At 39.5% G+C, this 15,461-nt stretch overlaps 1 protein-coding gene across 4 annotated transcripts in view; it reads right to left on the bottom strand.

Annotated features, from left to right (window-relative positions):
- Positions 1 to 15,461, bottom strand: part of PRKAR1B (protein kinase cAMP-dependent type I regulatory subunit beta) — a 100,823-nt gene that overhangs the window by 22,003 nt on the left and 63,359 nt on the right. For all 4 annotated transcript variants that reach the window (XM_027803937.2, XM_055708726.1, XM_055708727.1 and 1 more), the window contains exons 7-8: positions 10,828 to 10,986; positions 1,847 to 1,907 (exon numbers count right to left, since the gene is read on the bottom strand). In XM_027803937.2, coding sequence (XP_027659738.1) covers positions 1,847 to 1,907; positions 10,828 to 10,986 — 220 coding nt within the window. The remainder of the gene's footprint in view (positions 1 to 1,846; positions 1,908 to 10,827; positions 10,987 to 15,461) is intronic.

Here is a 15,461-nt window from a genome sequence, read left to right as displayed (position 1 = left end):
CACAAAGCATCTCTCTTTTGTCTAAGGGAACTGCATCACCACATTTGGTTAATGATTCTTGCAAACAGAGCAGTATATAGAATATTGTACACAATAAAACTCCTAAAGTTTTAGTTGCAGAGTTAAAGTCAAGTATCAAATAAAATAGACCATATGCAATTTTTTTGCAATTTCTAAATTGTACATAACAATTCATGGCTTTACATTTACTTAAACTCCAGAAGAAAGATTTAAAACGGCTTTATTGTATCTTGTTCGATACACTATAAGCAGCTACTGATAATCTAAAAAATTCTTAGATTTTTTTTTTTTTTTTAAATTTGGCCCTTACAATTATATGGCTAGTTACAGACACTGGAAGGGCCTTGAAAAAAAAAATAAATATAAGAAGCAGGTAGAAGTTTTTCCACCAAGAAATCACCACGTTCTGGCCACATTAAGGCCTGAAGTGAAGTTGACTCCTCAGTGCTGTGTTGTGACTTCTGAGATATCTCTCTCTGTTTCTCAGGTGCCATCTACTTTTTAGACATGTGAAACAGATCCTTACACATTTCACCTAAATCCTCTGTTCCTGAAATGATGCGTTACTTTGTCCACTGCTTTTCCGTGCTTAAAAAAGGTTCAAATCTTTAAATCCTTCCTCTTTTTTTTTTTACTGAAATTCAAAAGCCGTACTAAAAACTAGGATATAATTACATTGCAAACTGCATGTTTAAGGAAGCACATCTTTGAATAACCTTTCTACTCTGGAATTGTTTTGAGATGTCTCATTGTTGTAATTGCCCCTCATTAGTGCAGGTGCAGAGATCCTTTTTTCTTTAAATACTCATTGTAATTTGGTATAATTTGTGCTCTTAATTTAGGAAGATTTAAATTAAGCATAAAAGAAGGCATTTAAATGACAAAACTTCATTAGTAAGTGAGCAACACACTTGGCCTTACTTTAAGCATACAAATATAATTGAAAATTTCATGGGTAGCACCCCTCAGAAGTTCAAGTGTATTTTCACTAAGACACTCTCATATTTCAGGCTCAAATGGTAGTTGAATACCATAAACAAGAAACGGAAATTGCTTATGTAGAAATATAAATACTTTAATTATCTAGCAAATTAAACCTGAACTGTTTTTTTCAAAATAGCCCCAGCAGAAACATGATGTTTCTCCTACAGAATCAACATTTCATTGTACTGTCTAACACTGTCCTCCTCATTAGAAGCTTTTGTTCTCCTAATGGTGATTGATTGGTCAGGCATTATGGGTTTGTTGTTTTTCCTACTGAAGGCCATCAAGAACATGTCCAAATTTCGTGGCTATCACATTAATCAAAGGGAAACAAAATCCAAGGACAAGAAGCTAAACAGATGTTTTAAGAATGTGAGACATGGGCTATAAAATACAGAAGAAGAAAAAAAATCAGCCCATTTTGATTTCTAAGGTTAGTTTGTTTATGCACATAAATACAGTATTCTTCCAGAAAAAAGCTTCTCACCTATCACCTGGAGGATGTAACTAGACTTTATCACAAATTCATATCTGTGCACTGCTTTCTCCTCTATCCATATAATCCGTACTGCAATAGCAGCTACCGAAAGGTTACTGGTGCATGCCTGCTCCCGTATTTAAGGAAAGATTTCTCCTTCAAACACATGTTCTGTGCATATTAAAGAAGGAGAAAAACAAGTCCTAAAAAGGGCCTTTTATGCTTTCATTCCTTTGGAAGGGACACAACCGTGAGACCTTCTGTTTGACCACCATTGCTTTCATTGTGCCATCAAAGACCAAAATTCATTCTGCCAACATGTGTAACAGAGGAACTAACAGGCAAGTCCAAAGGGCAACTGACCCAAAATGGAGACCTTGCTCAGGAATTCTTCATACATCTTCCGCTTTCTCAGCGTGCTGCCCTATTATTAAAGAAGAGAGAAAAAGGAGGTAGAGCATTACACAAGGTATTTTTGTGATTTCTCCCTACAGCTGCTCTGGTTTTTTCCCCTGCCCTTCCAAATCTTAAGCATAGCCAGTATAAACAGCCTAAGGCAAATGTTTCCCCATAAAATGGGCGAGCTGTACTGCTGATAGGCAAAGAAGGAATCAAATTCAATCCTGGTGTAATTCCACTGACTTCACTGGTGTTACTGGACACCATGGATGAATTGTATCCATTATTTACAGGCACATATTTTAAAGCCAGAGAGCTTCATCAATTAACTGTTTAGTTAATTCAGTATATATCTTGTTACCAATGAGGCCCCACTAGAAGGGAATTTACGATTACAAAGTCGGATAAAACTTTAAATGTCCCCCTCACGGGTCCCATCCTTTTAGGTTAAAGTCTCTTCAATGCCAAAAGCGTTTATCTTTAAGCTTAGTCTATATTCTGTGTACTGTTGTATGTATCATTACTGCTGAGCAACCTATTCATATTATTATTTTAACAAGATTTAAGCATTTTGGAGCAGACAATCCATCAATGTATACACAGCCACCAGCACAGTCATTCCCACTCTACTAAGATTTTATCGTGTGATAAGTTACAGATACACCTTCTGCTAATATAGTGTTTGACAAACATAGAAATCCTAAGTAGCCATTCCAGCATCCATTATTGAAGGACGTTCAGGTATAAATAAATACAATGCAGTCTTACCAAAAATAATTAATTTATCCTTAACTCCTTCTGCAGCGACACAAATGACTTGAAAAGAAAAGCTTCCCAGGTACCAAAGAGGAACTCCAGGGTCTTCCTTGGTACCCTGCAGTTTACTCCACACTGTTATGTGCCAGCCTGCATTGTTTCTGCCTGGGTAGATTCCCTGTGGATGCTGAAGGCTGCCTGGTGCCTGCCAGTCAGCTCTACAAAGCAGGAGTATAGCACAGAGATGACATACTCATCTTCTGAAGAAAGGAGAAATAAAGATGGCTTTTATTTATAGGCTGGGCAGAGAAGACAGAAGCAAATGTCAGTGTCTGCCATAGAAAAAGCTACTCCTCTATTCCTCCTCCAAGGGAGCACTGTAAGTGCTGGAAGCAGAGGCAGAAAGTGAGAACAGAGAAAGGAAAAGAAGAAACATCTCACCCTCCATGTGAAAGCGTTCAGAAATGCTCTACCCATGCAAAGGGGAAAGGCTAATGTACTCAAGTGCAATGACATAACTGAGAAATAAACATTGTCCCTCTTCCTACATGTGCTGTATAGATGAGGCTTGATTCAACGACCACCAAAGCAATATGAGTCTTTCCACCAGCATCAACAGGCTTTGGCTCCAGCTTCTGGCTGTGGCGCCTGCAGAAGGTGCCGGGTGCTCTCCTCTGGGGACAGGTCCCATTTGTGCCTCTCTCCTGGGCCATCCCTGCTCCAAACCAGCCGCAGCTTCAGCAGGAGCTGCCACTCTTCCCAGGTATCTCTGGATCAGCAGCAGCACCAGCTACCGAGGTCTCCCCCTCCACACCCTGTTCATAATTTCCGAGTCTGGTGATGACAGTTTGCCTCTGAGCGATAGCATCGGTAACCCTTGTCTGACCTCTCTGTCTGACAAACCTGGTTCTCAACCTCGGGGGCCCCCGAGAGCATTTGAAGTGCCAGAAAGAAAAAAATAAAAAAACTTCAAACGGAGGAGGCTCTGCAAACCATGCCAGATCCTGACAGCTTGCTGCGAGACAAAGAATGGAAAACTGGACACTGCGCAGTTGTTGCTTTCCTCCCTGCAATCGAGTGGAAACGAGACTAGCAAAATTGACAGCTGTGGAAAACCAGATTGGTGGTTTAGTCTGATGGGCTGGGGCACCCAGGGCCAGATGTGGAAAATGCTTTTTAAATGACTTGCGGACACAGATGAATTTTAAGAAGCAGTAATCAGTAGCCATAAGTGACGCCTGACCACAGCTTCAAGTATTTAGAGATGCAGACAAGACCCAGGAAGGTAAGAATTGCAGGCATCCCACCTGGCCCAGAGAGCAAAAACCCATCACTTCCTACAGGAAAACAGGTGGGTTATGTCTTGGCTAAACTAAGCCAGGGCAGCAGCACGGAACCCATGGTGAAGACAAGTGCAAAAGCAAAACTGAAGTGGAAAGAATTAATTAAATGTGCTGTTATCATTTTTTGTATTGTAGCTGTTTCTAGAACCTCAGTGGGACTCCACTTAATGCACAGCTACACTGTCTTAAATATCCCATGTCTCAGAACGATACCACAAAGGTAAGGGAGAACAAGAGCCCAGCGAAGAACCAGTGGTTGAGACTTGTAAGTCCCATTTCCCAGCCCACGCACTGAAACTCAAGGTGACCCAACTGATGGCCCATCACTCACCCTGCCGGATGGCTCCATCCAACCCTCCATCTCTCCCAGGGGAGAGAACAACAGCCTCCAGGGTGCATGAGCCACCTGACAGCAGAGCTTCACCTAAGGGTGCCCAGGCTGGCACAGAAGCTTTCTCTGCGTTTTCAGAGCACATGAAGCTGGATCCCAATTGGCACAACCAGATCCCAATTTCTCTTCCAGAAAGGAAAAGCTTGGCTCACCCTCACACACATTGTTTTCACTTGAGTGTCTTTTCCTGCTCAAGATTTCACAAGCAGAGCAAGGGGAAGAGATTTTGAGCGAACATAAGCTAAAAACAAACCAACAGCAGAAATCTTACAACCAACCAAAGCATGTGCGTATTCCCATCAGTATTATTTATCTTTTTCTCCCTGTGAAAGAGAGAGAACGTGCCTGCTTCCCACCTTCCTTGATCAGCCTAATATTCCCTTCTAATCCCCTCCCACAGGCATGTCACGCCTGACTCCCAATGTCCCTTTTATACTTGTATAAATGTACATATCACCGTATCACCATCATAACTACTGCTCCTACCCTTCAAGTCATTTCTGCAGAACTGTCAGTCGGCACATTCCCTGGGACATGTGCTAATTCTTATGCAATATTTTCATGGATCTTCTAAAAGGAGCAACAAATAAGACAGTAACGATATCTGCAGACTAGGAGATACTGTGAAAGCTTGCCAGAGCAGGAAAATAACAAGGACGGACCTGGAGACATCAGAAATGGGAGTAGAAAATAATAGAATGAGCTTCCATTTGGAAAACACAGCTAAGAAATGCAAAGAAAAAGATATCTAAAGCACAGATGTTTGATGAACAGAAGAAAACTGGAAAGTTGTAAAGCTGAAAGAGATTTACAGACAGTAGGTGAGACCAGGTATGCAACATCAGACTGCAACAAGAATACAGCCAAGGCTATTCTGGTCTGTATACTCAAAGACATTATCCAGGAATGAAGTTTAGAGGCTACATCTCCATGGCTCAGATGTGACAGCACCTGGCGTGCTACACTCTGGTTTGGTACTCTCTCCTCCAAAACAGTGCTCCCAAACCACACAGAGCCTGAAGAAATGCTAAAACAGTTGGGGAGAGATGATAAGAAAGGAGCAAAACAAATTCAGCCTGTATATGTTAGCTCAACACTGGGATCACTGGTATGTCATCCTCAGAGCTAGCACGCATTGTTGCAAGGGTTTTAAGTAGACAGTAATAATTATCTACAGATATATGACAGAAAGAGAGGGCAATTAAGTACAGCATAACTTGACATAACTCAAAGTAATAGGGCAAAATGAAGAAAATCTAATTTAAGATCAATATCAAAAGAGTTTTCCCAACGTAGGAATTATTCTCTTGCAGAAAAGTCTCCCAAGGGAAGCAGTAGAAATCTTACTGCTTGAGCCAGATAAAAACAATAGTAAATGTACATGAATAATTCTGCACTGCCAGGGTTCTTGATGACATGTTTTAAAAAGTCTTTATTAATTCTGCTTTTTCTAACCTATTAATATCTTATTTCAATAGTCACTCCTTCTCCTTCTCTCCCCTTTCCTTTGTTCAGTTTCTCCCCAGTTCTGAGCTGTCATGCACAAGCTCATCTTCTGAAAAAATGGTTCCCGCTAACTACGAAGACTCGTTAATATTCTAAGCTGCAGTGCTCCTCCCTGAAACAGTCCCAAGGACAAACGAGACCATTTGCATTTGCCAATCCACTCAGAAAAGAGCTCAAAGCCAGTTTTAGGACCACTACAAATTGCAGCAAGCCTTAAGATTAGCTTGAACAATACACAGGCTAGGAAAAAAGTCCCAGAGATTATAACAGGTCTTGTTGAATAGGGCTGTTGGATCTCTTTTCCAATTGCCCATTCTTCATTCCCCCTGTTTTCTTCCATTTTTTCTTCCCATTCTTCCAGTCTGGTCTCTGTCTTCCCCTCTGCCCACCTCTTTGATTTGCCTCTCCAGCACGCTTCATGTCTTCTTTCTTGCTTCATTTTTTCAGGTGGAGTTGATTGGGTTCTTCCTAGAAATCCTCATCTTCAGTATGACGCCTAACAAATGGCTACTCAAAGTCAAAGCATGGCTCAAGTTTCAAATAAAAAGAGTTATCCTGGCAGGAGGTGCCGGAATGGCCTTCTGGACTGCTTCAGCCCTGTTTAATCCCTCCATAAACCTGATACTGAATGATGATTTGGGTGTTCATTCTTACAGGAGCATGAAAGAAAGAGTCACTGTGCACACTGGCCATGAAAACAAAATAGCCCACAAGATCCCAGTGCTATATTGCACAGATGTTGGATGGATTGCAGGCTTCAGATTTGCTTTATGTTTTGGCTACCACACAGCCCACATTTTATGGCAACACAAAGTCTTCTTACTATTTTATATAAGTAGAAAAAGGCACTAGTTGAAGAACTTGTTCTTAGGTTCAAAGCTGTGAAAAGGTGACAAAACAAAGCCAAAATAGCATAAATAAAGTGAGGCATAACATTAGGAGCTGACTAACCTTGATTTGTCATGACTTACATCCCAATATTACAAGTCCCTTTCTGCAAGCAGTTTGCCAAATAGGCAAAAAGTATTGTATCCCATGCAACTTCGCTCTCAGAACCAGGTATCTTGGACCATGGGAACTAGAGGATAGTTAAATTATCCTGAATCAAGCCTTCTTAAAGCAGAAATTACAAGCAATTAATACTTCAGATTTCCTTAGTCTGGGAACTGAATCGTCTGGGGGATCAATCTGATGTTGGGATACAGACGTTTGCTTCTCTGGTATTTGTGGTATTTGGTATATTTAGAATACAAATATTGTGCTGCCCTGGGATGTTCCCCGCTCTGTGATGCTCTTGAATCCCAAATGATAAGAAAAGAGCAGCAACATTTCAGCAACTGAATTACATGAGAATCCTATGACAAAAAACCCTTTGCATCCCTCCCAGAAGAATGTAAGCAAATAAATATAGAATATATACACAAATGTGTGAGTGTGTGTGCACACACAGAGAACATACACATAAAAAATTCTGCAATAGAGTGAAAAGTATGCAACTCAGCACAGATAATTTTAGGAAATAAATGGAACACACAGATGGACAGATAATTCGTGAGTGTACTGAGGGGGGAACATGTTGAAGTGGTTTTTTGTAATCCATTTAGCACAATGAATTTCATGGTATAATACGTTGTCAAGAACTGCAGTGAAAGCCAAGCAATTTCACTGCAAATCCTGAAAAGCAAGAATTATCCCAACATTTACAATCACCACAGCTGCTAAAACAAACTTGAATGTGACCTTCAAGTCATCAGGGTACCTAAGCTGAGACAATGAAAGATAAAGAAATATATCTGTTTTAACAAACTTCCTTTGAGACAGGATAAATAATAAATGGATGACAAGTGTAACTAAAAGCCAGCAGGAAATTTTTGCATCAGGCTTTGTCCATCCAAAAAAAGGAAACCCCAAACTCCCAAACCTCCTGAGATGCATTTTATTCATGCCATAAACCAGTCAGGATCAATGAGACACGTAAGTGCAGAAAATAGCATTAAGCAGAAATAAAAACTAGAAATTACTAAATGCAAAGCAAAGAACAAAAATAGAGCCTGCAAGGAGAAATGAGGTAAAGGCAAGTGTCTCATGACAGGATAAAATCTTTTGGGCAAGTGTGGATCTGAAGGCATAACTTGGAAATAAATATTTACAACCTGAATAAAATTTCAACACTAGACTAAGAAAACATGTGGCTGGTCATGGCCGGGAAGGAATGCAGATGAAAGAAAAAACTATCTTGGGTTATGGAGAGGCTTTATCTGACTACAGAAAAAAAATGTATCTTTGGGAGAAAAAGGTCATTGATCTCTTGGACAAAAGTATTTGCAAACAGAAAAAAAAAAAACCTGCTCACTCTCAAGTTTTAAAACCCTCTTAAATGATATATTACAAAAGATATCTTAAATATTATTTCCCCTTATTTAAAGGCAGAAGCATTTCTACATCCAAATATCCAGCAACTTTCGAGAAACATAAGGTTAGGGGCTAAGTGGCTGAAACCCATGTTTCTGGAATTTAAAGTCAGCTACTACTACATCTTGAAACTGAGTACAGAAAAACCAGCCACATAATGGTGGACTTAGCTTCAAGTATGAAATGCAGCCATTGAAACATGATGTAATTAATTCTTAGGCTTGAGGAAATGTGCAGAGACACTATAACCTGCCCTCACACGAATGTACAAAGACAGATGTCTCATTTCACCTACAGCAATTATCCATGCTGCACCTACAAATAAATGAAAAGATGACAGAATTCACGTAGTCTGGATGGGTAAATTGCATTCACTGTGGACAGCACTTGAAATTGGTCATTTTCTATACCTGCAGCAATTAATTCACTATGCTACCTGAAGTATTTCCTATCTGACTATTGGGAATATTACAATTATACTGTCTCGGTATCTAATGTAATGTAACAGACCAAGGATTTTTAACGGCCCCAACAATTAAAAAACACAAGAGAGAGAGGGAGAGAAAACACCCCCATGTTAAGTTAAAGGTCTCATCAACTAGCAGAAACTGAGCTTGCTAGGTAAGGTAGAGTGGTCACTGGTTCAGATAATATGTAATTTAATTTGAAAACCACCTAGCAGTACACTAGAATCAAACAGTAGTATAACTGTAATATTCCAAGTTGCATGTATGGCTAAAGCTAGCATTAAAAACGGTGTCTTTTCCACTTGGGACTTGTGCTGGGTTTGGCTGGGATAGAGTTAAACCCTTTTAGTAAAATCCTGTCTCTGTATCAAATATTCATCTTCTGAAGACTGCTATCAGATGGTAATGGACATATGACCAAACTGGAAAGCTCACAGGGTTGGATGATGTTAGGTACCACTATTTTCATCAAGCTAAAACTGAAATTACCTCTAGGCTACAAGGCCTGTGAATCTGTCCTTCAATTCTTTAGTAGCAAGGTTACAGGCAGCTGTAAAAAGCTATGCTTAACAAGCCAAGGAATATGTGGCTTGTCTTGACATTTATTTCCCTCCTACATTCCTTCTCTTTTATACGTTGGATTCTTCCTTGCGGCATGCAGTTTCATCGCACCAGTTATCCCAGACATCCCTTCATTGCATCCATGTAGGACAAGAGACAAATAAGTTGAATGTGCCTCCTACATGTTAGGAAATTCTTCTGGTTTGTGTTTTAGAAGCACCTTGCAGTAAGGTCTCAGTTACTACTTTCTGCTTCCCCACACTGGGAAGCATTCACAACTATTCATCCTGCTTATCCACAAGAGAGAAGACAGTATGCTTCTCATCATTATCCCTCTATTTTGTCTTGGAGTGATCAGGCTGAATATTTTGGGATAGAGTAAATTTCCATCAGATATACTCTCCTAGACGTCAGTGTGATGTTCGTTTATGTGATACAGAACTCAGCCCATGAAATACAGACTGAAAAACAGCAAGGCTTCATACAGACATCCAACAGTCACCACACTATAAATAAAGATCACCCTTAATGCTCAGCTGCTTAAGAACAAATCATTTAAGTTTAAAATCTACTCAATTCTTTTGGTAATTTTTCTGTTATCCATGACATCTACTGGAAATAGAGATGATCTCAAAATGCACACTCCTTTATTATTCTGAGAGCATAGTGTAATTTCCTTCAGATCAGAATGAAACAATGCAGCTTTTAGAGACAAGTCCTATTAGGAAAGAAGCTTTAAATAGAAAGATGTCTGCTAATTATCAAAAAGAAAGGGATATTTAATAGAGAAGCAAGATATGCACATGGACATCGGAAACAAACTAAAAAAAATGTTATGACATTGCTAAAGTTAATTATCTGTCAAAGTTTCCATTATAAACTCACCACTCAAAAACCAACAGCGAATCCACAAGCTAGCACACATCCCAGGTGCCCAGAAGGTCTGTTAAGCTTTCCTGCAGAGATGCGGGAGTTTGGAAGGAGCAGCGTAATGCAGCGTAAAGCAGGGACACTGCAGCTACCATCCTGTGATACGTGTGGCTGTGTGCTGGCTAACAAAGACGGAGGGCACAGTCCAACCAAGTTTGTTTGGTTTTTTTTTTAGTAGAGTTGGATTTACTTTGTATTTCCTACCTTGAAGTGTATAATACAAGTCCAGACAAAGCCTTCACACGCAAGGGGCAGTGCTGAAAGACATTCTGAGGTTCACGATAAGGGAAGGATTTGCGTGGCTTCGGTGGGTAACAGAGGCCTCCTGAGGTTTTCATTCATGTCTAATAGGTATGCATAACATTACTCAGTTGCATTTCTGACTCAGCGTCTTGTCCCCTTTTCGTGCAGTTCAGTTAATTTAGTTACTCAATGTTATTGTCATGTCTTCTCTCTTTGATGTAGAAACACAGCCTGCACAGCCTTCTATCATCAGTGTACTCTGAACAGAAGCGCTGGCAGTACGAAAGCAAGTAAAAAATATCAACTCCATCAACAAGCCCTTCTCCATAAACTTACCATTAAAATGCGTCTGTAGCTGTCTCTGTCGATGCCCCAGAGCTTGAGATCTGTCTTGGCTTTGACGGTGGCGGCCCGGGGTGTTCCATAGATCAATGCCAGTTCTCCGAAGCTGCCTCCTTCTCCGATGCTGGTGACCCACTCCCCATTGACATAAACCTACCACAGCACAAGACAAAACAAGAAGCAAAACCAGTTTGGGGACTTAGTTGCAGTTTTCCTCCTACTGCCAGTTACCTAAAAAGCTATTAGCAATTTCCTTTCTGATCATCAACACTGGGGACACACAAGGAAAACAAGAGTATAACAGTTTCTGCAGTTGGTCCCCGAAGAGGGCAACAACCTGCTTTGCAGACAGAATTTCAAGTCATCTTGCTTCAATACAATGACTGTATTTACTCTCTGAGTTTTCAGCTCCCATGGTTAACTGGCATCATGTTTTCCCTCTTGTGTTCAAGGCTCAGACAGCCAACAAGCAGAACTGTCACAACTTTGGCTTTTTATTAAGACTGTCAAACTTGAAAGGAAGGAGATTTGTTGATATGTGTAATGAGGTTTGCTGAAAAGCACCATGGCCATGAAATGAAAAACAGTCAAAACAGGGAAGCAGCTTTTGAAAAGGAGTATTTTCTTCTTCCCTAAGCCTAGCGCATCCAAAACCCATTTAAATATAACTACTGAGACCCCTTTCTCCCTTAGTGAAGACTACTAAGTGCTTTGGACTTCAGAAGCTACATGCAGAATTACCCTTTGTCTTTAACATGAGATCTATAGGACTTACGAAACAGTATTTGACTCATAGACTATTTAGGTAACATATCTTCTCGAAACACGGTATGGATCGATACTGCTGTCACAGTATTTTTCCTGGATGACGTCTAATTTGAGAAGGATTCCTACACTTGAGTGCTATGTAAAACCTTCACTGGAGAAAGGGGAGCTCATGCAGGTGCTCTGTGGGCTGTATTTTCCTCTCTGTTCGTGGACAATACAGCTCATGAGACACACCCGTGTATTCAAAGACTGGTATGGACTGTGTATTCCCCCAGCATGCTAGGAGGCTCGCTGCTGTAAACCTACACAACAAACCCCTTCCCTTCCATAGGAAAGGCTGTGTGCATTTACCCAGTGCAGAATATATCCCAGTGTGTTACAGACCAGTAACAGCAGAAATCAACCAGAATTAATTTGATTTGCTTGGAAGCTCTGTGATGAAAAATAATATGAAGAAAATATGCAGGTATTCTCATCTCAAATAGAAAATTATGGAAAAGGAAAAGGCCATAACCTATTACCAATTACTGCGTAACAGACTAGCAGTTTTTAAAAAATATATGAATTTACAGCTGTGTTCAAGCTGGGCATGAGAAAAGACAGTGATAAAAATAAATGAACTGGAGTCAAAATTCAACAAACTCTCAGCATTAATTTTACTTCTATCTTCATTTTATGATGAAAAGACGTATTACAAACTACAGGTGGCATCAATCTCAATTTATCTTCCCAATATTCAGTTAAGATCTGATCCAGCTCATACTGAGGCCAGTGAAATGCTGGTGCAGTAGAAGACAAATGAGGCCATGGAGCAGTTCAGCTGATCAAGAGACCACTTAGGTATCAGCTGAAAAGGAGCAGTATTAGCATCACTGCTGAACTCCAGGCAACATTGTGGCTCTTGGTGTTCCTGGAGCATCTGAGGATTGAGGGGCTGAAATACAGGATAAAAATAATTCCAAACAGGCAGGTGGTAGCAGACTGCCGAGAAAGAGCTCAAGCGGCAAAAACTATAGCTTCATTTCTTTGCCACAACAGAATGAATGTCACGTAGGAGAATATCACACAAGAGAATAACAGCAGCATTTCCTTTCAAACTCTTACACTCACCGCAGAAAGAAAATCTCACAGGACACTGAATCTACTTCTGATTCTCCTCATGATGAAAAAAATAAAAGCACAAAAAGAAGTTTTAGAAAAGCCAGACAAACCCAAGCACTTCCCTGGTGGAACAAGCAAGTAATACTGTGGCTCCTGGATCTTTTTTTGTAAGACAAGCAGGAGAAATGGATGAATAAGATTAGGGTTCTGAAAGACATGTAATTGGAATGTACAAAAATTATTAAACTCAATTAATCCATTGCAAAATTTTCCAGATGCATACTTAAATGTAGCACTACTCCATTTCTGTGGGGATTTCACCAGACGGACCCAGGGTTTACTACAGGTCAATAATTCATGTCCTCAGTAAAGTCTCAGGGAAGAGACTGATAATTCCAATGAGTTTTGGATCACATCCTGAATGTCAACTGACATTGCATCCTTGACTTTTTCAGCACACCAAAACCACACGTTTCCATACCCTCTTTTGTTGAAAAGTGCAGGTTTTGTTATTGCAGAGGGGTGTGAATTAAAAGTCAGAAACAAATCCATTCCAACATGTATTTTTTTAAGAAATATGGTGAGATTTCTTATTAAAGCAGTATGCATGATACCATGCAGCCCAGAGAGGGGAATTGCCTTGGTAAAACTCAAGGTAGAGCAAGTGAAGGATGGACAGTTACTGTTGCACAGTTGTTATAAAGAGAGGCTACTACTGAACCGCTCTAAGACTTCTTTAATTTTGCTGTCTTACTTGACAAAGCTCCCCAAAATGTGTTTGACATCTCGCCTGCAAACAATTTATGCAAATGGCTACTCCTCCACCCTAAGGGTGTCAGGTTTAAAGTACTCTGAGGTGAAACCAAATCACTGAGATCTAACAGTCTTTGGGCCCAACAGTCAATCCCCCAATAAAAATGCCATTTCCAATATCAATCTCCAAAAGAGAAAACAGTTTGAGAATAACTGTTGTATTCTAGGAGGAAAACCATAGCACTTCATTTTCAGCAAAGGCCTAAGTCAACAAAAATATTTTGTCTTCATGATGAAGTTAAAGTGCATTGATGGCACATTACAAAGCCATTCTGCCCTTTAACAGAGAGATCAGGTCCACTGCGAATCCCTTTAAAATAGATTTTTTAAAAAAGTAGAAAGGAAAGTAGCTCTGTTTGTAAGGTGTGGGAAGCAAAGCTATTTTAGGCTCAGAACAGCTTAGGAAAACCAATGTTATATGGCAGCAGCTCAGATGATCTTCTTTATCCTAAAAAATGCTGGGCTGAGGTTTTGGCTCAGGCAGTTTTAGGCATTTGTGAACTCTCACTAAAGTGGCGAGTACATAAATGAATTATTCCTAATTGTTACTTAACCTGCCAGTCACAGACCCCTAAGAGCAGGAACCTCCATCTTTTGTGCAGCTGAAGAGCAAAGCAGAACTGCAGATGCCTAAATATGACCAAGCCATCAGGACCACCTACCTTCCACAGATCAAAAATACTAATCTATTGTTTTCCACCATGTAGTATGAGCACTGCAGTTTTTGCAGGCTTGAAAATCACACAACTTGGTTCATTTCATTGGTTTTTTTAGGAGGCAAATGGGAAAAATCTCCTGTGAAGATCAGCAGTTCCTTTCTTCATGGAATGTGATATACATAGGCGCTAACTGCGAGAGAAAATGCAATGAGTCACACAACGCTCAATGCAACAGGAATGCATCTTGGCCTCACCCATCTTCGTGTTGTCTAAAGAAGCAGAAAGTAACCTTAACACGACCAGTAATATAGCCACTTTACTCTGAAGGCAGTATATGAACATCTATCTCTCAGCTTCATTAGAGTGAATTTACCTTTACTTTGATTTTGTATTGTTGATTTCAAGTTAACTTTTAGCTTTTTTTTTTTTTTTTTTTTTTTTGCTGTCACTTTGTGATCTATGTGGACAATCTAATTTGTTCCAGGCATTGCAACTTCTAGATCTTAAATCTCCTCCCTCGGATCTGTTTGTAATAATTTGTGCTTTGTGTCTCATCAAGCCTTAATATTTGTTATCCAAAAATGAAGATGAGGTTTATTTATTCTTGGAAAAATAAGCAAGCCTTAGACATGAAGCATATTTATATGTGGGTAGTTTTCTCAAATAAAGCCAGTGCTTTATTTATAGTATGAATTTGCTTTTCTTAAATATAAATGTATGAACTTGGAGACTGCCTTGAGAATCCTTAAAAATTCAAGCTGAAAACCTCCAAACTTTAAAATGTTCTGTTTCAAATTTCAAAAAGCATCCTTCTGAAATTAGAAAGATCATTAATGATGGAAGAATTAAAGCAAAAAGCAATCAATGGAATGTAACCATAAAATATAACTGGTTTTAAAATCCAACAGTATTCTCACATAAACCACCATGTAATTTTCATCTTTGTATACACAAATTAGACAGTTTGTATATATATGAATAAGGGTGTCAAGAAGATTTGACATGCAATCAAAAGATTATCTTATCTATTGTCCACAGTATTAATGTATAGCTCCACATATAGATTTATATGGTAAATACAGAATCTATTTAAGAAAAAATACTGAAAAGTTTTCATTTTGATTTTCACCGTACTACAGTTTGGCTGCTGTTGTTTTACAAGAGGAAAACCTGAGAATGACTGTAGAGAAAGTTGCTGTGACATTAAATAGAATAGGAAGTTGTTGAGTCTAAAAAAAATACATCTGTTTTAAAAGTAGTTGATGGTGCTTTTTAAAGTACAAAAAT

This window comes from Falco cherrug, chromosome 4 (assembly GCF_023634085.1).
Source record: "Falco cherrug isolate bFalChe1 chromosome 4, bFalChe1.pri, whole genome shotgun sequence".
NCBI lineage: Eukaryota > Metazoa > Chordata > Aves > Falconiformes > Falconidae > Falco > Falco cherrug.
Note: the sequence above shows the minus strand (reverse complement) of the source record. Positions and strands in the feature narration are given on the sequence as shown.